Below are 21,783 nucleotides of genomic sequence, written 5' to 3'. Positions count from 1 at the left end.
AAAAAAAAAAGATGTAGCACTATTATCCTCTTAACAGATTCTAGTTCCCTTACCTGAGGAAGAAAGACATGTTCCTTGAGGGTCAAGGGTTTACATGCATGATTAAAACTAGTTAAAAGGCATGGTAAGGAGCAGCCTGAGATAGCATCCTGGGGTTCCCTGGGGAAGTGGGCACTCCTACAAAGTCCTCCTACCGAGGGCCTGTACTGAACTAGGGTGAAAAGCATATTGCTCCTATGAATCTCTGGTTCAACAGATGTGACCTTAAAGGCAATGGAAAGTCCCGAAGTGGTGGCACATTCCTATAATGCCAGTACTTAGAAGGCTGAGGCAAGAGGGATAACAAGTTTGAGGACAACTTCAGCAATTTGGCAAGATCCTCAGCAACTTAGCAAGACCAGTCTCGAAATAAAAAGTAAAAAGGACTAGGGATGTAGCTCAGTGGTAAAGTGCCCTGGGTTCAACTTCCAGTACCAAAAAATTAAAATTAAAAAAAAAGACAATGGAAAGGTAGGGGGCAATAAATACTACAGGTTGCAACACAGACACAATTTCATAGACCTTATCCAACACCCTGTGAGGCAATGTATTTTGGTATTCTGATGTTTCTGGATTTCAAGAAGGCAATATAATGCACATAACCATATATTATATCACAACTCTTTGGGTTCTGGGCAGCTCACCATAATTTAGCAACAGTATTTCTGCAGCTCCAATATTCCCATTACTTAGGATAAATCCAGTCTACCAAAGGAGCTATATCATTTCCATCAGGTTTAACTGCCCAGTAAGTCAGCACTTATTAGAAAAACACTTGACAGACTTTAGAAATGTGGCAAAAGTGTGTACCATGAACCTGACTCAGTGGCACCTTACCCAGGCCAGAGGAGGAAGACACGCTCTCCGTCAGGGAAGACGTTTCTGTCTGGTCGGTTGAGAGTCCTTCCATCAGAGGCAGAGACAGCTCAGACGAGGGCACCGACGAGTCGTAGATGCCGGAGTCCCGCGGCATGTCCGAGGGGCTGCCCGCTTTCACATCATGCAGCAAGGGCTGCAGTGTGGAGCCACCCTCACGGGCAGACAGGGCCTCGGGGTCTTGGTCCAGGCACACGTGCTGACACTCCGGGTGCGAGTCAGCAGGCCCAGCGGCCCCAAGAACGGCAGCATCGGCCTTTAGACAGAAATCACTCTCTGGTCCTGGTTTGCAGATGACCTCATTTAAAACCAAGCCCGAGTCAAACTTCTCTAGGACGGGCTCCCGGTAGCGCAGGAGGGGAGGATGCAAGGGTAAGAACTGCTTCTCGAACCAGTCGGGCTCTTCATCGATAAACTGGTGCATGTTGCAAATGGCGACATACAGGGAACGTCCTGACTTGCTGCGAAAGTAGTTCCTTCTGCTGCCGTGTCCCAAGTGCTGCCCTGGCTCCTGGAGGCTACGGTCTCCTGAGTGCAGGTGGGAGCAGAGCTGGGGAAGGTTGTCCATAAGTTTGTATTTGGTACTCAGGTCCAGGATGCAGGGGACATCGCCTTCACAGGAATAATCAAAGTAGACGGCGATGAACTTGCTGAGCGCCGCGGATGAACTCTGCTTGGCCTGGCGGAGCTTTTCAGCAATAGCCGACACCGCCACCAGGAAGAGCTCCCCTTTCCCTGAGCCTCGGCCACCTCCTTTGTGTTTGTAGTTCTTCTTGTCCACGAAGTACTTCATGCCTTTGGAACACACCACGATGATGAACTGGGACTCGTGGATCTTCTGTATGACCCATTCTCTCTGCCCTTCTCTACAGAGACTGAAATCTTCCCACAGGTCCAGTGCCACCTGAAAAGAGAACAAGGCAGCTCCTTCATCTATACAGCAGGAGACAAGAGTAACAAGATGGTGAATGTTAGAGGAGGTCACATCATCTATGAGCACAGCTATGGGCAAGCTCTGATGCAGAGGAACAGCTGAGGATCTATGGTGAGACTCACACACAAGACCCTCTGAAAGGGCCTGCCATCCATCAACTCATTTTAGCCTCATGTAGGGTCATTACCACTGGTGCCCTACAAGTGAGAAGAAAAGTACTGAACTTTTACCAGCTTGTCTTAGGTATGGCAGAACCCACAGAGTGGTACAGAGCAAGAGTATGAAGGAACTGGTACTGGCTTATCTGAGTGAGGTTGCCAAGGAGCAGGTCCTGGAAAAGAGGATAGAAGACTCCAAGAGGAGGAAAAATGACCCCAAAGTATGCTGGGAAATGGAGCTCAGGCTAGATGCCAAAGTCAGGCATCCAGAGAGCATGCTTGACCAAGAAAACCTCTCTGGTAACTCTTACTGACCTGCAGTCAGCCATGTTGTTTGGTTAATGATGGAGAAGAGGTTGGTGAACTGCTACAACATGATGGACCATTCTGGTTAACTCACACCAGAATAACAAATACTCTCCTCCACAGCTTCACAGAAGTCTAAGGTTACATCTCTACAAGGCTTGTGATCAACAAGGTCTCTGGGGTATGACCTTTGGTAGGGGTAGTTGTTGTTGGTGTATCCCTGACAAGGGAATGAAAATCAGGTATATGTGGCTCCTCAGAGGGTTTCACCTCAGACCACTTTCATCCCATTCTATTGAAAACATCTCTTAACAAATGTGTTGGCATGCATTATTCCTTCTAAGTTTAAAAACTAATCCTCAGTGACTATGACCAAACATAGCAGTCACAATGTCTTAGAGAGGATGGGAACTCAGAAATAACCTTGCTCTCTTCTGCTGTAAAATGTTACCAAAGGAAAGAAAGCCCCAAGATCCATCTGCCTACTGAAAATAATCCTTAATTGTCTTATATGTTTCTTAATTCTTGCTGACATATTACATGCTAAAGTTAACTGGGAAAATATACCAACTTTTTTTTTTTTTAATGTTCATATCTTTGACTTGGCAATTCCATTTCCAGGCATTTATTCTTGAGAAATCATCAGAAATGGGGCAGAATCGAACTACTAAGATGTTTATGTATGAACTCATTTATGGTAAACACACACACACACATACATACTTTGGGAACTGAACCCACAGCACTTCCCCACTGAGCTACTCCTCAGTCCTTTCTATTTTAAGTCAAGGTCTTGTTAAGTTGCTGAGGCTGGCCTTAAACTTACCATTCTCCTGACTCAGCCCCCAAATTATTGGGATTATAGGAGTAATATACCAATATTATGGATCGTGTGACTATTTAAAATTTCAGTTTACATAGAACTGCTAATCTAAAAATTATGAAGAGACAGAAGTAAATTGTTCCAATCTGCCCAAAGTGCAATTGTATATGTGAGTTCATCTGTGCAGAAAAAGACTGGGTGGAAATACATCAGATATGTTTGTGGTATCTGAAGACAGTTTGTGCCACTGGATAGATTTTGCAGTTATTTTCCAGCAGGTGCTGATGGCCAAGTTCCTGGCTTTCATACAGGAGACTGGACCAGCCTTCAGATACATTTAATTGACAGCAGAGGGCAGCCTTACCACATGGAGAGAATCTGAGGATCAGGCTGATGGGCATTTTCAGAGTACAAAATTACTTCCAGCTACACAATTACTGTACAATTATTGCATTTTTAAGAAACAGGGTGTGGCTTTCACTTCAGATTCATTCTAAAAATCAACACTATATTAACATTATAGAAAACATTATAGACATTATAGAAAAGCTAAATATTCATAGTTAACTCAAGAACTGCTAAAAACATTAGCAGACATTCAAGCATTTGACACATTATTAATTTACGGATTCCTCCCTTCCTGCTGCCTCATTATCTGCAGCTACTGCCTTCTCCTGCATCACCAGTTTCTCCCTTTCCATGACTCTTTACCAGCCAATGTTCAAAACTCAAAACTGAAGAGCACTTTGTTAAACATTCATCCCTAAATCCCACAGGATCCCTTCCTCTGTTGGTCCCATTTTCCATTCCTCTTCTCAAGGACTTTAGATTCCGCACCTCACAACCACAGAAGTCCTGGAGAAAGTAGGCAAAACACTGGACGACGTTCATGTGATTCTGGCCATCTTTACGGGAATAGCACAGGAAGACCTTCCTCGAGCAAACTCCCTCGAGCCCTGCACATGGTCACCAGGATGGCTTGAGTGACCCCAGGTCCCACTCAGGTTGCATATCCCCATGGCAAGCCACTGATTTTTTTAATGCTCATAAAACTTCCTTCCAGGTGGGTGCCACTCAAAGCTTTTAAGCAGGAGAGTGTCACAGTAGGAATGAAGTATTAAGAAGCATTAGTGAAGGGTAGGACAGACTAAAAGACCCAGTGACTGAAGACTGTCTCCAATTTGGAAACTATGGCACTAATCAAGGGCAGACCTGGAAGAGAGGCAGCAGAGAGGGAGTACAAACCATGTGTTCTGCTCAGAATAAGAGAAGAGACTTTGGATTCCGCACCTCACAACCACAAAAGTCCTGGAGAAAGTAGGCAAAACACTGGACGACGTTCATGTGATTCTGGCCATCTTTACTGGAATAGCACAGGAAGACCTTCGGCCGCGGCCTGAACCTCTCCCTGGGCAGTGCTGCAGTATATGTGGAGGACTCAGAGCTCTCTTCATCTAAATGTGAATATATATTTTCTAAATTGGGAAAGAAGACAGGGTTGATACCTATAAATAAAGCCTCATCTTTTCCATATGACTTGGAACTCAACGATATCTTCAAGAAAGAACAGTTGACATGTCCACCTACAGAGTCCCAGTCCCAAAACTCCAATAGCCCCTTGGATCATCACTGAATGGGACAGTTGATTTCTGCAATGGAGCATCAAAAGATCAAAAACTGTTCCTAGTCTGAAATTGACTTTGGACAAGCCAGGAAATACTACAGGGGCCATTCTGGTCAGTGAAGTATCCAGAACTGGCTCTTAAAACCAAGTGAAGTACCTGCTAGACAAATTAAGCATTGGCAGAGCTGACCTTAAAAAAACAAAAAGGAAAGAAAGAAAAGGAAAAGAAAGTTTTCTTTTCTTTTTTTTTTTATAGTTGTCAATGGACCTTTATTTTATTTATTTATAGGCAGTGCTGAGAATCGAACCCAGTGCCTCCCACATGCTAGGCGAGTGCTCTACCACTGAGCCACAACTCCAGTCTGAAAAAGAAAATTTTTATTGAAGTACTGAGATATAATTTACAAAGATAAAGTACACAATTTTCTTTCTTTCTTTCTTTCTTTTTTGGAGATTGCAGAAGACAGGGGTTGGGGGGTGTCTCACTATGCTGCCCAGACTGGCTTCCAACTCCAGGGTTAAAGCATCTCTGCCTCAAATTCCCCAGTAACTGGGAATACAGGCATATGTCATGCTCAGCTAAAAGTGCACAGTTCTTCAGTGTACATCTTGATGAATTTTAATGTATCATCTGTGTAATCCCTATCTAAACCAAGGTATGGATTATTTTCAGCTCCTGAGAAGGGTTTCACTTGACACCTGATTTTTATAAATGATCAGGTCCTCCCTCTATCCATAGTCATGCATTAGAATTTAGTTTGAGAACTGAATTGTGCCTGTCCTTTTAATGGCTCCTGAAATTATACTCAAATATTTAAATTCTGGGAACTAAAGTAGCCAGGGCTGATGAGGAGCTATGAGGCTTCCCAGACATCCACCTTTAGAAACCAGGTGTTCCTATTCTCCCTCTCTCTTGGCACTGACCCCTGGATTGCCCCTTCAGCAGGGAGGGAGGAAGACATAGCACACAGAGATACCTTGTTGCTTCTTGCGGCACATCACAGTGAAGAGCGTTGCAAATGCCGATATGACAACCAGCGGCACAGTGATGGCCACAGCTCTGATGGGCCCAGCCCACGGGGAATGTACTGAGAAATTTCAAAGGGAAGGATTTTAAACTTAAGCAGCATAACAGGTTCAAAGATAAATAACTTTTTTCTTTATAAACATGAAGCTGCCCAACAGGTTCTAGGACCCCAAAACCACCTTTCTCCAGCACTGGTGTGGTGATTATAAAAGGATTCAATGGTTCATTTTTAAAGGGTTGTAGAAAATAATTCAGCAGCTGAGTCTGCTGAGACAGTAAATAGCTCTGAGAGGGAACTTCGCCTGAGGAAACCTCTCCTCCCACCACTTTTTTCCCAAGGACAACCGAATATTTAGTTTCAGCGACAGACATCAGACTGGCTTTGATCTTCCAGGCATCAACGTGAAGGTGGAAGGAAACTCATATTTGATGGAACATCATTTAAGAGGGAGGAGCTGAATTTCGTTTTGTTTTTGTAAGTCATAAAGTACAGAAAGTACTTTAAGTCTACAGTAGTCTAGAATCCAAATTTCAAACACAACAATACTTACCTGGTTTTAAAGCATAATGCATCACCTTTCTTGTTGTATTAGTGTCATCTACCAGCTGCAAAAACAGAGGATGCTGTTATTATTATTTTTTTTTTTTTTTGCAGTGCTGGGGATCAAACCCAGGGCCTTGTGCTTGCAAGGCAAGCACCCTACCGACTGAGCTATATCTCCCCAGCCCCACTGTATTATTTTTTAAAAAAGTGATAGCACTCAACAAATTGTGTCTAGCAGGTAAGTGGGGTGGGGGGTGGGGGGTGGTCGGAAACAGTGAATTCATTCATTATTCTATCAGTGGGCAGGTGATGGTGGGTGGGGGCACAAGTGGAGAAGAATGGCTGAGAGAGAGAAAGCTACTGGGGCCTGTAATCATTTAACAAGCTAAGACTAGGCATGAGGGATGCTTGGGTTCATCTCTGCTTTGCCAACTCAAACTTCTAACCACCCAATTTCCTGTCATGATTAAAAAGGCTGCTTCTTCACTTGAGAATTCAGCGAGTGAATCCCACAATCTAATAATTTTCTGTTAAACTGGCATCCTACCACTGATTTTACTGGGCCTGCATGAATACTTTAAGAAGGTGTGTCTGGCCCAAAACACACGCTGCTACTGAGGAATGCAATAACTAGGTATTTCGACCAGAATGTTAAGACATGCTGGTTGTCTCTGAATCATAGGGCTATGGACAAATTGTTAATTTACTTTTACCTCTATTTTTATAGTACCAATTTGATACTGGAAAAGGAATCTTAAAAAAAAAAGAAACATATCATTTACATGTTCTTTGAAGTAATGTCTACTGAGAACAGCAATGGAAATCCTAGAGCAATACAGGCAGATATAACATGCCTAACCTTTGTTTTTTTTTTTTTTAACAATAAAATAAAACTTTTTTCTTTCTTTTTTGCAGTGCTGGGCCTCAAACACAGAGCCTGGTACATGCTAGGCAAGTGCTCTACCACTGAGCTACACCCCAAAACAAAACATTTTTAAAGTTACACTTTTAAAAAATCTATCTTTGAGGGCTGGGGAGATAGCTTAGTTAGTAGAGTGCTTGCCTTGCAAGCACCAGGCCCTGGGTTCGATCCCCAGCACCGCAAAAAAAAAAGAAAAATCTATCTTTGTAGCATGAAAGAATATTATATAGAAATTTTAAATCATAGTTATGTGGACTATGCGGTTACATAAAAATATTATTTGAACTTTTTAATGAACTGATCAATTATATATAAACTTTTTTAAAAAACATAAGAACCATGTAAAAATATAACTGTGCTCACCTTCAATGGCTTGAAATATTAGTGCCATAAAGTTAGAACTGTACATGAACTGCATCCTGTAGAATTAATAATAGGGCTTTCTATGGTTATACATACCTCAATTATATAATCCCCTGGAGAAACATTTTGAAGGAGGCAGCTGGTTGTCTCTGTATTTTGTTCCTACAAAGAAGTAACCAACACTTTCAAAACTTACTTCTTGTAAAAGGTCATCAGAGACTCTTCTTTCCCCCAGAAATGAAGAAGACTTGCCTCCAGTCATACTTTCAGACGGTATAATTAGGTCAGAAAGCAACTGTATTTATCTACCTCACATTATCTGAACTTCACCTGGATAAAAGGTAGAAAGCCCCAGACCTGTCATATTCTGTCCTTAGCTGGTGGTGCCCTCAGTACGAATATTTCAACTGAAGGCAAAAAAAAAAAAAAAAAAAAGAAAAAAAAAAAGAAAAAAAATTCTAATACCCTCTACTTAAAAAGGGATGAGAAAAGATACTAGAGTTTATGTTTGGATGTGTTTTATTTGCCACAATTTTAACTTGGGCAAAAATTCAAAGGTCAGTGACAGAGATGAAAACCAGCAGGAGAGCAGAACTAAGTCAGAACCCAACATGAGCAGGATCACAGGTAGGAAGTGACAGTGTTTGGCCACCGTAACCAAAAACCTCTCTTGGTCCTTGAGTGGACAACCTGGCAATCCTGTAGGCTTCTGTGAAATGTTTCCCACTTCTCTAATTATCCTCAGTTGAAGATCTTGGTTACTGATCTTGGTTTAGATTTTGATAACCTAATGCTCACATTGAGCCACCCAAATTCCAGAGACCCAGGAGTCACTTTAAATCACAAGGTGCTCCTTTACACACACTCAGGAGCTCACCTGCTTACAAGTCTTTCGCTTGAAGGGTCCTTCATGTTTGAGCTTGTAATGAAGATAGAAAAAACGGAAGCCAAAGTTGTGTGGTGCATGGTCGAAGGACACCTGCATATCTGAACCGTGCTGGGTGATGTTCAGGTTCCGAGGCTTCCAGACTGGGAGAAGGAAGCACCCAGAGTGAGTATCCAGAGGCCTACCAAAGCTCTCACAGTGGCAACACTTTGAGACTTGACAGGTAAGAACTGCTATACTTACAGGGTTTACAGGCAAGGTTGTCCGGTTGTAACAACAGGTCACAGGCTATTAAAAGAGATACATATCTTTAGTTTTAGGACAGTTTGATATTTTCCTTACCCAGCAATTCAATAAAATATAAATATACTATGCTTGGTGCTGCTGGAACAGGAATAAAATACATCAATTCAACAATGATTTTCACTACAGGGCAGCAGTTCTATCTTATGAAAATTTAAATAGTATGATATAAAAATGTTAATGTAGTTCACTTTACTCCACATAAGTGGAAACAGTGTAAAGTCACCCAGATTTTAAAAGCTTTTCAAGCATTACATAGTTTGAAGGCTGGCAGCCAAGGGCAGCAGAGCCATATTCTTGCTACTGTCACATGGAGGCTGTTTTGGCTGTAAACAGAAATAATGGTGGCCCTCACCCCACTATGGAATGTGTGGTACAAGAGAACTTTGGAGTGGCTCTGGTAACTGTTGAGGGGTTACTTTGACCTTCATAGCATTCTGATTTAAAATCCTTTTGATGGATTCTAAAAATGACATCAGGCATTTATTAAATAGTAGTGTCAGTGCTAAAAAGCAGGTACTGAAACCAATAGTTGTGAAACAGGATCTAAATGTGATAACATCACACATTTGGGCCAATGGACTAGCCCAACATGCCATGCTGCTAACCCAGGGAAAGTCTTCAAAGCATTCATATAATGTCTCCCCACCCCCACCCCAAAAGGCAATTTCAAAGCTACAATGCTCTGAAATGGTGACTAAGGTCTACATCCCAAGAATGTATTCCCTACCTCCACCTCACCCCCAGATAGACAAATTAATTCCAATGAAAAAAATTAATTTTAAATTATGCTCATTTTTATTTGGGGAAGGTTCTTATAAACACACTCTTTGAATCCACAATTTGGTTATTATGCACAAAGCATCGAGAAATGTGACATGTGCGTGATCTTTGCCCTATGGAATCTCGTTCTAATTAAGAAAACAAGACTAATTGTTATAACTTTGCAGCACAGAAAACAACTACAGTAGGAATTCTACAAAGGATGCAGGCTGGAATTGAGACCAAAAATCTCACGAAAATGAGAATGACAACCAGACCACAAAAGAGGGGACATCGGTGTGATGGTATGGATGTAAGATGCCCCCCCAAAGTTCCTGTGTCAATTCAGGAATGTTCAGGAGTGAAATGATCAGATCATGATATCTATAACCTAATCATGAATTAATCCACTGGGTGGATTAATAATTTGAATGGATTAACTAGGTGGTAACTATAGGCAAGTGGGGGATGGCTAGGGGAAGTAGGTCACTGGGACCATGCCTTTGGAGTTTATATTTCCCTGATGCCTCGTTTGCTCTTCTCTGCTTCCTGGCTGCCTGAGCTGAGCACCCTTCTGCTCTGAAGATCTGTCTCACCTCATCCCCAAGCAATGGAATCAGCTGACCATGGACTGAACCTCCAAAACCATGAGTCTGAAACAAACTTTTCCTCCTCTAAGTTGTTTTGGTCAGGTAGGTATTTTGGTCACAGCAACAGAAAGATGACTAACACAGTTGGATTGGACTAGCTGCCAAGCATCAAGATCAGACTGATCAGGAAGCAAAAGGGGCCATTGCAGGTTTTAGGGGGACTGACCATCACATTTGAAAGCAGTGATTTAGGAAGATTAAAGAGACATGTACAGAGGAAGGTGAGCAACTAGGAATCCAGATGGCTCATGGTTGAAGGGAGGGACTCCAGTGCTGCATTTCTGAGGTTCAAATCCCAGCTCCAACAAGTCCTTTTTTTTAAAAAAACCCTATGTACACACTTAGTCAGTGGGGATGTCCCTTATAGGACTGTTACAGAGATAAAGTGTATTAATATATGGAAAGCATTTAGAACAGGGTCTGGCACATGGATGGATTTAAGTAAGTTAAATTTTCTAGAAAGAGGTGGTCTCAGGAACATGTTTAATTTTCTTCATCTAATCCTGACCACCCTTTAATAACAGGTATAAGATGGAATTGCTTCATGCTCCCACCCTACACCCCAAAATCAACTTATACTTTTGGTTCCTGAGTTTTTAAAAATCATTTGTGTGTGTGTGTGTGTATGGTGCTGAGAATCACACCCAGGGCCTTGCATATGCTAGGCAAGTTCTCTATCACTGAGCTATACCCCTAGTGCACAAGTCACATTGTTTTGATATGTGGCTGTCTTAATGGTGGCTATAGTGACCTCAAAAAAATCAGCCATCAGGTCTGTTCTACAACAAACCAGGAGTGGATGTCTCTGGTTAGGTTGGCAAAGCTGAGCTAAACCTTCATTTTAAAAAAGTACATTTCTGGAATTTTCCTCTGGATGTTTTTCTCCTCATCCTGCTTCTTTCCTACCAGTATCTGGTGTAGTTTTGAATACATCTCTATAGAGCAACCCTTAAAAGCAGGAAACAGGTAGGAAAGACCACACTCACCTCGAGTTCTGAAGAAGAAAGGGTGGTAATTGCTTTCATTTTTAATGGAAGGGAAAGGGACAATCTTTACAAAGTAATCCGTTTCAAATTTCATATTCAGGAAAGGTTGAGATTCCATTCCCTAAAAGGGAACAAAAACACATGTGGTGTCATGAAGAAATTACCCACCCTGCCACCTGCACCTGAGACCTTTACTCCTACCTCAACTGTTGCTCAGACACAATTCAGAGCTGAGGACATGACCCAGGGAAGCAGAAAGTCAGGTCTATTTCCTGGACCAAGTTTGGGTTTGGATCCGTAACTATGAAGATGGACAAGTCTGTCTGTTCTCTGGCAAGGAAGTCATGGCTTGCTAAGCCTGAACCTCAGAGTGGCTGAGAGAGAAGAGTAAGCCCACAAACCCCTGCAGAGCACAGACACCTTTTGGATGGCTGCTGCAATGTAACCTGAGAGGTGTGTTTACCGCAGAGAGGTGCTGGAGAGCTTCCCTGTGAGTGCGGAGCAGGTTGGTGTTGCCTCCCTATCCTAGCCCACCTTTGGCGGGGCAGGGTGGACCCCACTGCTCTGCTTCTCCAGTTTCAGACTTTCAATAGACCATTCAGATCCCAGAACAATGGCATGTCTTCAGGAGCACATTCCCCAAGTGTGACTTACAGTTCTTTTGAAGCTACTGTTGAGCTGCTTTGGGTCCTTTAGAATCAGTTGTTGGCACTGTCTTCCCTCCGACTTCAGTTCCTCCAGTATTACCCGAAATCCTTTTAGGAATTCAATGCCTAAGCAAAGCAGGATGCTTTTATGAAAAGCAAACCTAATTATTTCTGAACACTTTCCTTCCTCCAAGATTAGGGTCCTCTCCACCTACACACCGGATGTAAATACTTGCTCTGCCTAGGACATCTGAGTCCACAGAAAGGAAAAGCACACACTCTGCATTCCTCTGGGACAGACCAGGTGATTTTCTCTGTCCCACAATTACGACTATAATTTAATTAATCTCTAATCCACCTGGCCGTCACAAATATCCACTGCCTGTGTAACAATAGGGTTCAAATATTTAGACCCAAGTCACAATTGATCATAAAAGTCTGCAGTGGACTATGTAAGTTCTAGGCCAGTGAATAAGGGGCATTCAGCTGACAATTCCCAATGTTGACTGGGAAATGTCCCTAAACCATGTTTCCACTTTAAGTTTTAGCTCTATATTTTTTGGCATGTTTCACTGAGCAGCATACAAAATTCCCAACAAAGTGTGTGTCTGCACCCAAGGGGTTCCTAGACTAGAGATTAAATAGCTTAAGAGAATGCTGATGGATTTACAAAGCATTTCTTGCTCTAATCACGCCTGTAAGGCAGACACCCAAGGGCTGCCCAGTGTGTGCTCTTCATACAGCCCTCAGAGGCCAGAGACACCCACAGTGCTGCTGAAAGGCACTGGCCCAGCCTCCCGCCACCTGAGCTTCCCCCACTGCACGTCCCACTAGATGCTTTCAAAAGGATTAAGCGCTGATGGCCACAAGAGCCAGCACCGGGGCTCTGTATCCCATGGAGACCAGAGTGGTCCAACTGCAGCTGGAGATCCCCAAAGCTGGCCTCAATTGGTGAGATATCGATTTCACATTCTTTCCGAACACTAGACAAGGAGACATTTTCAAACCTTCCCCTCCCAGGGCAAAAGTAATTACACAGGATGCAATTAACCAGGTGGGAAAATTATTGAAGGCAAAGGCCAGGGAAATCTTTTTCGAACAGGTTCTCCAATCCTGTAATTATTTGACGAACAGCACATTTTTCATGGTGGGTAGGGCAGAGGCACCACAATCAGAACCTTACATTATAGGGGTTCAGAGCACTCAGAGCCCCAGAATCAACTCTAGTAGGTCATGTTTCAACCACAAAGCTTCCTGTGGGGTGATGGTCAGCTGACCCATGGCCCGGAGATCCAGACATAATGGCAAGCTACAAGGTCTTTGGACCAACAACTATTTAGTAGATCTTGTAGAAACTTGTCTTTTGAGATTAAAAAATAATTTTTTAAGCAGATTCTTAGTGTTTATACAAAGATTTAATTTATGCAATGTTCCCAGGATTATTATTTAACAATATCCAAGTGATTAATATGATTAAAGGTCAGGCAACTCATGAAATTACAACAAACCCGGGGTTGGAGGTAGAGGCAGCAAATATAATCCCTACACCACAGGAACTTACTTATCATAAAGCTAATAGCATCTTGTTGTTATAGAACGACAGGCAATTTTATAAAGTAACCTTCCCCAAATGGACTTATTTGCTCTCTTTTACATCATTTATCTCATTTACATCTCTTTTACATCACTGATTCCTAACAATCACAGAAGGAAGGTGCTATTATCCCCATTTACAGATGAGGAAACTGAGGTTTAGAGAAGTTAACTTGCTCAAGGTCACACAGGAATAAAATGACAGAGGCAGGATTCAAACCCAGGAAATACCTGACTCTCAGTCAGTGTCCTTAACCCACATGCTTTCCTGCCTTCCAAGGACTTTCCCTGTTTGAACCGGATAGAACCTGTTCATCTACTCCCACCTATAAATCATTCAGGAAAAGCAGAGTCTTCTGCCCTCTCCTCTGTTCCGCGTATTAGTCTTCCAATCACCAGCTCATACCTCTTACTTTCATTCTAATGAGGGAGACCACAATTCGTTGGAACAAGTCTTTAACCATTTCAGCCTTACATGGAATGATCAGTTCCTTTTATCTACAGAGAATGTTTTTATCTTTAAATGTTAAGATAATATTATTTTTGGAAAACTTGTAAGGTTCAGACTCAGAATTACTTCTGTGGACAGGTGAGTTGGGCCCATGGTCTGCTCTATCCTCCCTCCCCCTGCACTCACCCCTCCAATAGTCTGGTTTTTCTGAGATTTATCCTGTTCAGATTAAGAAATTGGGCTTAATCCCTGACTAGGTTTCGGAAAATGTCTAAGATTGATGGGAATGTCAGAGGGGCAGGTCTGAAACCCAGGTTCTGATGAAAACAGCAGCTCCTCTGCTCTAAAAGCTCTGTTCTAAGAGCTCTCTCTGGACAGCTTGCAACTCCTCTTGATAGACAGGGAAGCAGCGGCTCTGCAAGCCTCTTCAAAAGGTTGATTCTGGGTTCAAACCTAGGCTCATCTGAACAAATGCTCCCTCCCTATGTCCCTTGCTTGACTAACAATTCCCCTCCTGGGTATTATCAGTTCATTCAAGAGGACAAATGGGCCAGGCATGGTGTTACACACCTATAATCCCAGTGGCTCAGGCAGGAGGAACCTAAGTTCAAAGCCAGCCTAAGTAACTTAGCAAGACCCTGTCTCAAAATAAAAATAAAAAGGGTTAGGGATGTGGCTCAGTGGTAAAACACCTCTGGGTTCAGTCCCTAGTACCAAAAAAAGAAAAGAAGAAAAAAAAACAAAACAAAACAAACGACAAACAGATTCAGCAAAGCTGAATCTGGCCAGATAATGTGGGTTTGTTCTTCTGTGTGCTGATTTTGATTTGGGCTTTTTTTTCCCCCCCAGTCCCACACAGCATAAATACAATTTTAATTAGCTGCCAACTTTAAACATTCATTGATTTCATGGTTTCTTGTAAAACCCAAGATTTTCCTGAAAAATCATAACATGTGCCAATGCCAGGGCCCATGTATCTATGTGGTCACAGAGACCAACTAACACTGGATGCCAAAGCCAGTCTGCCCCTGGATGAGCCACCGGATTTCCTGGCACTGCCGCCACCTACCACCAACTAGCAGTGAGACACAGAGAGGCCAAGGCTTCGGTGCCAGTTATCACTCACACACTATTATTTTCCAAACCCACTTGTCTCTCAGTAAGGGTCAAGGAAAAAAAAAGCAAAGAGCCATGGAGCAGTCCCAAGCTGCATGCAGTCAGCAAGTGCAAGCCTCAGAGGACCAAGTGTGTCTGTACCCCACCCAACCTCACCTCGCTCTCATCAAGACCTACCTGCCTAGAGGTCAGCACATGTGTAACTCTGGCACTAGGTACTATCCACCCAGCCTATCAAGGTGAACTTGATTTCTGAACACTTACCGAGGGACCCTGGGGACCAAAGAATGGTGACGGCCACTTGGTCATTGCAAGCATACTGGCTGATGGTGATGTTCTGGGCATCAGCAATCACGTGCTTCCCCAAAGGATTCAAGTAGGTGGTACAGTCTGGAAAGAGCAGGCATAGTCTAATTTAAAATTTTACCTTTATTTTCAAGTTTGTCTTATCAAATTACACAGAACATGTCCACAGCTGGCCAAATCCATTCCATTTAAAGACCTCTGCTTCAAAAGCCTAAACATGACATCAAGGTTGACTATGGTTTAGGGTTAAGATGCTACAGAATGATTTATTTATAGCATCAGTACCACCACCTGCCCCAAGTTAAATTGTAGGATGATGCTGGGAGGATCACACACAGTGTGGGTTATGTGTGTGTGTGAGTCTGACATGAACTCGGATGACATTTACCTAAAATCAATAAGTATTTACATCAATTCAGCTAGCTTTCAACATTAAAGAGTAATCTGAAAGGAAACACTGCTAAATAATTTGGGTTTTGTTTTTAGAAGAAACATAGAGGGCACAGGGTCAGTTTGAAGGGAAGGAATCAAGGAATCAACATAATCAACATGCAGATGTGAATCCACATGCTGTTAGCAACTCAGAATCTGTACAAGGTACTTCACTTAGAAACTGAGGTAAGGATGCTAACTAGCATCCACAAAGGCAAACCTTTTGTTCTGAAACACTGCTGTCAAACACACACTTAATCCCCGCCAAATCCAAAAAGCCCCACTTTGCTTCCAAAATGAAAACCACCTCTGCTTATTTGGGTTTTGTCTAAGGATATTACTCACTGCCACTTGTCAATGTGAGCAGCAGTAGCACCTGATATTGCTAAATACACCTTCAAAATCTGTGTTTCCTAAAAAGTTGCCAGAAGCTTTCAGCCAGAATCATTCTGGGACTTCAGAGGCTGGCTGTGAGCTAGCTGTTATGGCCACTCTAACAAGAGAACCATTGGTTGTCCCCAGAAGATACCAACTGTTGCTTCATCCTTGTTTCTTCCTCAATGATTCAATTTGAATACTCTCTTTAGTGTTCACTGCAAAAGGTTCTCATTTCATCAAAGGTTCAAATCTGTCTGTTCCTCTGCTGAAGCGGGGGTGGGGTCTTTGGGGTGAAATATTCCAGAACATTTTCTTTTCTTTTCCTTTTCTTTGGTACCAAGGGGCACTTAAACACTGAGCCACATCCCCAAGTCCTTTTTATTTTTTATTTTGACGCAGGGTCTTACTAAGTTGTTAGGGCTTTGCTAAATTGCTAAGGCTGGCCTTGAACTTGCCATCCTCCTGCCTTAGCCTCCTAAGTCACTGGGATTTCAAATGTGGACTACCACACCCAGCTACCCAGCTAGCTGCCCATTTTTAACTAAAAATATACATTTGAAAACCACAAAGGAATATAAAAAGAAGTCATCCATACTCTTCTTACACAGATGTAATTGCTATTAACATTCCAATGGATATCCTTCCAAAGCTTTTAGCATGCATATAGATTCTTTTTTATTTCTTATGGAAGTATAATATTCATACACTGCACTGCACCTCCCACTTTTTTGGGGGAGGGGGTACTGGGGATTGATTGAACCCAGAGGTGCTTAACCACTGAATCACATCCCTAGCCCGTCTTTTTTTTTTTTTTTTTTTTTTTTCTTTTTTTCCGTCTTATTTTTTGTTTTGAGAAAGGGTCTAAGTTCCTTAGGGCCTTGCTAAATTGCTAAGGTTGGATCCTCCTGCCCCAACCTCTCAAATCACTGGGATTACAGGGGTTCACCACCACACCCAGCTGTACCTCCCATTTTTAAAACTCCACCTTCCACATGGCCTTTGTCCTGCTTTCTTTCTTTTTTTTTTTTTTTTTTTTTTTTTTTTGGTGCTGGGGATTGAACCCAGGGTCTTGTACATGCGAGGCAGGCACTCTACCAACTGAGCTATATCCCCAGCCCCCTGCTTTCTTATCTAACCACACTGGATGCACTCCTTTCTCTAAGCTCTGTTTGCTTCAAAAAGTCAATTCAGTGCTGGGGTTGTGGCTCAGTGGTAGAGCACTCAACTAGCATGTGTGAGGCACTGAGTTCAATACTGAGCACCATAAATAGATAAAATAAATAAATAAATAAATGTCCATTGACAACTTAAAATTTTTTTAAAAAGTCACATTCATATTTCAATATTTCGTCTATTGAAATAATGTTAACAATAAAATCAAATCCTACTTTTGATGAAACTCCTTTTCAAAGCAATTAATATGTGTTCTTCAGGTGCAGAAGAGAATTGAGAATAGGAAAAAGATTCTTTAAATATCTGGTTTAACACCTTCATTGTACAAAAGAGGACAGTGTAACCATGAGAGATCACCTGGGTGACTCAGGAGGAGCCCAAGAGCAGGAGCAGAAAAAGCAGCCTCTGAGGACTCCCCAGGGATCTTGGTGCCCTGTGATCTATACAGAGTACATTGCTACTGGCATAAGTTCCGAGTCTGGGGGGTTCAGTATGCAAAAGTCCTAGCTATCACTAGCTTCCCAATACAGAAAAAGAAGATCCTATCATACTTTCGTAAAGTTCCAGTATTTTCATTTGTTGAGGCCAACAATGTAAGAGAACCCTTTGACTTAGTTTTGAAAAACTGTAATCAAGAGAAAATCATGGGTTTTCTCTTTCATTCCTAATGCCAAAATTAACACTCTTTGGGTTTCCATAAATACAATTACGCAAAATAGAAAATCTAAGAATTAAGAAAATGTTATAACCTACTCAGGCATACCCATTCAGAGCCTAAGGAAGCATGAAATGCAGGGTCAAAGGAGGTAAGGAGGCTTGTGAAATTCAGTTATAACTTAAAGTTAAGACATTTTCTTTCTTTACAACATTAATTGACAAAGGAATAGGAAAAAAGGTTTCTGTAGTTCAGTAATTTTGGTGAAAACTTGGTAATTGATTCTCAGCTGTTCAAACAGAACTAGTAACCAGTTAGCTGAGCAATAATAGGAACTTCCTTATAGAAGAGAAAAATATCTTTTTTAGTAGAAAACACTGAATAAGCTTTTTTATACATCTTGCATCCAATTATTAGCAAGTCTAAAGTTTTGGATTCTGGTTACAAAAAGAAACTTTATGCCCAAGTGACATTTTGCCAAAATGCAGCTGAGCTTCAAACATCTCAGGAGTCAATGCAAGTTGTGAATTAAATTCAAATTAAATGCTAAAGAATTAAGAAGAAAGTAATGACAAAGAGATAGGAATAGGCACATGGGTCAAAAATTTAGTACAATGAAGACAACAATAGAATACTTTTAAGTTTTACAGGTATAGATCCTTTTACACAAAACCCATATTAAATTAGAGAGGCAAATGCTTGTTTGCAGCTGACCGGAAAATTCTGAACTCTTGAATGTAATATAAGATCTGCTAGGACCAAGAGCGTCTATTAGAAATTAACTTACTAACTCAAAGAAAGATCCCTTACACATGTCTTTACTTAGCTGAACCAAGTATCATGGACTTGCAAATCTTTCATTACCATCACAGCATTTACCCAGAACATGCACACACCACTAACATGAAATGCCTGAGTTCCATGTGTAAGCCCTTATTGGTTAACTTAAAATACCCATGCCAGTAACTGTGGGCATGAATTTGACACACATATTTGTATCTTAATATTGTTAGACTGTAGCCATAACCTCAAAAACCCTGCCTTAGTACTGATTATTCCAGAAGCCTCCATGTGACCTAAACCCCTTATTTATACTAATTCACAACCTTCTCCAAGAGATGAATCAGATGTCAGGAGTCGCCAAATAGGAGTCAAGCTCCCTCTCATTATTTTTATGTATGAATTACAGCTCATGAGGCTAAAATGCTCACAATTATATACAACAACCTTCTTATGAATGAAAGCAGCTGCTTAGTGGGGATTCTATTTGCTTAATCAGAAAAAAGCACCCTTGCCCTATCCTTATACAAGCCTTTAGCCAGAAAAAAGGCACACTTGTTACGAGAAAGGGCAAAAAAGGGTGTTTTTATTAAACCTCAGTTGAACCAGCTTCTGTGAATACACAGCATTTCCCTGAGTGTATACTCAAGCCAGCTACCAAGCTGAGCAGGTATAAGCATTACCTCATGTAAGCCTCAAATGATTCTAGGAGAAGGAAACTAAACTTTTTTTTTTTTTAGGTGCTGGGGATGGAGCCCAGGGTCTGCTGCATACTATACAAGCCCTCTACTACTAAGCTATAACCCCAATCCACTAATCTTTGTTTCATATAAGCGAACAAGCATGGGTGAAGAAGTAAAGTCACCTGCCACAGCTCACAGAGCTGACAGGTGGGAAACCGGGGTTGGTACCTAGGCCCAAGTCAGAGGTAACCAACTGGTGATGCCTGGTCAATCTGGGACACAGATGCACTTGGCCCACTCTGTGTTTGTATATTTTTATTTAGTTAGTTAGTTATAGATGAACACAATACCTTTATTTTATTTATAATAAAATACTGTTATGCAGTGCTGAGGATTGAACCCAGTGTCTCAGATGTGCTAGGCAAGAGCTCTAACACTGAGCTACAACCCCAGCTCCTGTGTTTGTGTATTTTTAAGATAAATGCCAATATTTCTTTTTAAATGTTCACCAAAAATACTCTTGGAAACCACATCTGGCTATACTATGGGAATTCTTCGGGACCACAATGAGCTGGAAATAAGAAGTCAAGCCAGATCGTCTATAGTACCCACTTTTCTCTAGCATCCTGTACTTGAGCAGCTTTGCTCCTCTGTCCCCTGCTGAGCCTGACTGGCATCTATGTTTATTCTTAAGGATACAGTTGTATCTTGAGGAACTCAGGAGAGGTCTTCATATGTGACTTTTCTGAACACTATGGAAGACACTTGACCTATTCAAATTCCCAAATACTTTAGAGGCTCAATCATGACGGAGCTGGTTTAACTGTAGACAAACCTGAACAGGCTCAGAAAAATCCTCGACCCCAGGACCTGTGGTGCCCTTGATTAAGTACAACAGTATAAGCTGTGGATAACTGAAAAGGGCTCTACTCTTCCAGGTCAAGTCAGTTACTTACTGTCATATCTGAAGGTGATGTTGTGCAGTCCACTGTTCCTGCTGGCTGGTCCCACTCCCTATGGGAAAACAAGAGAACACAATGCAGAATAAAGCCAATTGACTTTTCCAGTAGATTCCCATGGAGTCTAAATGCCCGCAGCATTGCAGAGACTCAGTGCCATACCAGTCCCCAAGTGTCACCCACCATTCTTTCACCCATCTCATGACATCACAACTGCCAAACATCCTCAGCCCAAGAGATTCCTTACTGCCAGGCCACAGGGGATCATGAACACTCATTTCCCCTGGGACAATAGGAGCAGCTATTCTATTTTAAGGTTTAATAATTCATTAATACTAAAATTGGGAACCAGACTAGGGCCGCCAGCTGGAGTCTTTCCAGTTGGATCCACTTTGAACACTGATTGGTTATAAAATTCGCCTACCAGACGCCCTCATCTGAAAGCTCTATTAAGCCAAGACAGATAGGCAATTCCACAACTCTAAGGAAACCAGTTTCTCATTCCCAGACTGGGAATGAGTGTGGGAATAAGCCGTTACTTTTAATGAGAAAATTCTTCACTGCATCCATACCTATGCTTGGAATACACAGGGTGGGTCATAAAAGAAAAAGAAAAAAGACTTTAAAAGGTCTAACTCTTAACTCTCAGTGATGTGGCCATTAGCCATCTGCACTCTTAATAGCAGGGTTAACAACTCCGCCAGACTTCCCACTTTAATTACAGCATCCACAGAGGGAGCACTGGAATCCTCCTACTGACCCCACCTTTTCCTACCCCACCGTTTATCCATTATGGGAAAGAGCAGCTCCAAATCTACCCATTTTGACTTAACTGTTTCTCTAATAATCTGCAAATGTGCCATTTAGTATTAATTGCAGAATTCTCTAAAATAGGTTAATTCTGAAGTGCTAAATGATGGGAAAATATTCTAACCACACAGCTAAAGTTTCCACTTAACAAGGAGGATATTGGGGAAAACCATATGCTGGCAGCCCTGTATTTAATGGGCAATTGTTACACTGAGATACAATGTGGAGAACACTTCTGATGGGGTCCAAGTTTCAAGCCACAACCCCATCACATCCATATGCTTCAGGCATGTTCACGCTGTTTATCCTGAAGCCAGTCACGCCCACTGAAACCATATCCCTGAGCTCAGATATACATGGACCTTGGGAAAGCACAGCTGTGCAGAAAGGGACACACACCCCACTCTGAAGTGGGCTATAAGTAAGCGGTAACACAAAACCTAAACCAACATGGTGCCCCAGCCCCTGATCCAGGGCTCCTCTTCTTCCTGGTTCGCCTTTGTTTTCCAGCTTCCTCCACCCATTTGTACTTCCCCATATATGTAAAATTCCAGAACTCCTAGCCTGAAACAGAACTTCGGAAAATACTCTTATTAA

General features: G+C 42.0%; 1 protein-coding gene across 2 annotated transcripts in view; it reads right to left on the bottom strand.

Annotated features, from left to right (window-relative positions):
* Il17rd (interleukin 17 receptor D) overlaps positions 1-21,783 on the bottom strand; it is a 66,645-nt gene that overhangs the window by 6,245 nt on the left and 38,617 nt on the right. Inside the window, exons 2-13 of one of the 2 annotated variants that reach the window (XM_047532317.1) lie at positions 20,374-20,431; positions 15,275-15,400; positions 11,858-11,976; positions 11,204-11,324; positions 8,746-8,790; positions 8,494-8,645; positions 7,713-7,778; positions 6,339-6,393; positions 5,738-5,848; positions 4,520-4,611; positions 3,974-4,066; positions 877-1,819 (exon numbers count right to left, since the gene is read on the bottom strand). In XM_047532317.1, the coding sequence (XP_047388273.1) occupies positions 877-1,819; positions 3,974-4,066; positions 4,520-4,611; positions 5,738-5,848; positions 6,339-6,393; positions 7,713-7,778; positions 8,494-8,645; positions 8,746-8,790; positions 11,204-11,324; positions 11,858-11,976; positions 15,275-15,400; positions 20,374-20,431 (1,981 nt within the window). Of the gene's footprint in view, positions 1-876; positions 1,820-3,973; positions 4,067-4,426; positions 4,612-5,737; positions 5,849-6,338; positions 6,394-7,712; positions 7,779-8,493; positions 8,646-8,745; positions 8,791-11,203; positions 11,325-11,857; positions 11,977-15,274; positions 15,401-20,373; positions 20,432-21,783 lie in introns of both variants that reach the window. The other variant, XM_047532318.1, reaches the window with a different exon arrangement.

The sequence above is a fragment of the Sciurus carolinensis genome, chromosome 17 (genome assembly GCF_902686445.1).
Source record: "Sciurus carolinensis chromosome 17, mSciCar1.2, whole genome shotgun sequence".
Classification (NCBI taxonomy): domain Eukaryota; kingdom Metazoa; phylum Chordata; class Mammalia; order Rodentia; family Sciuridae; genus Sciurus; species Sciurus carolinensis.
The sequence above is the reverse complement of the archived record's forward strand: the minus strand, read 5'-3'. Positions and strand labels throughout refer to the sequence as shown.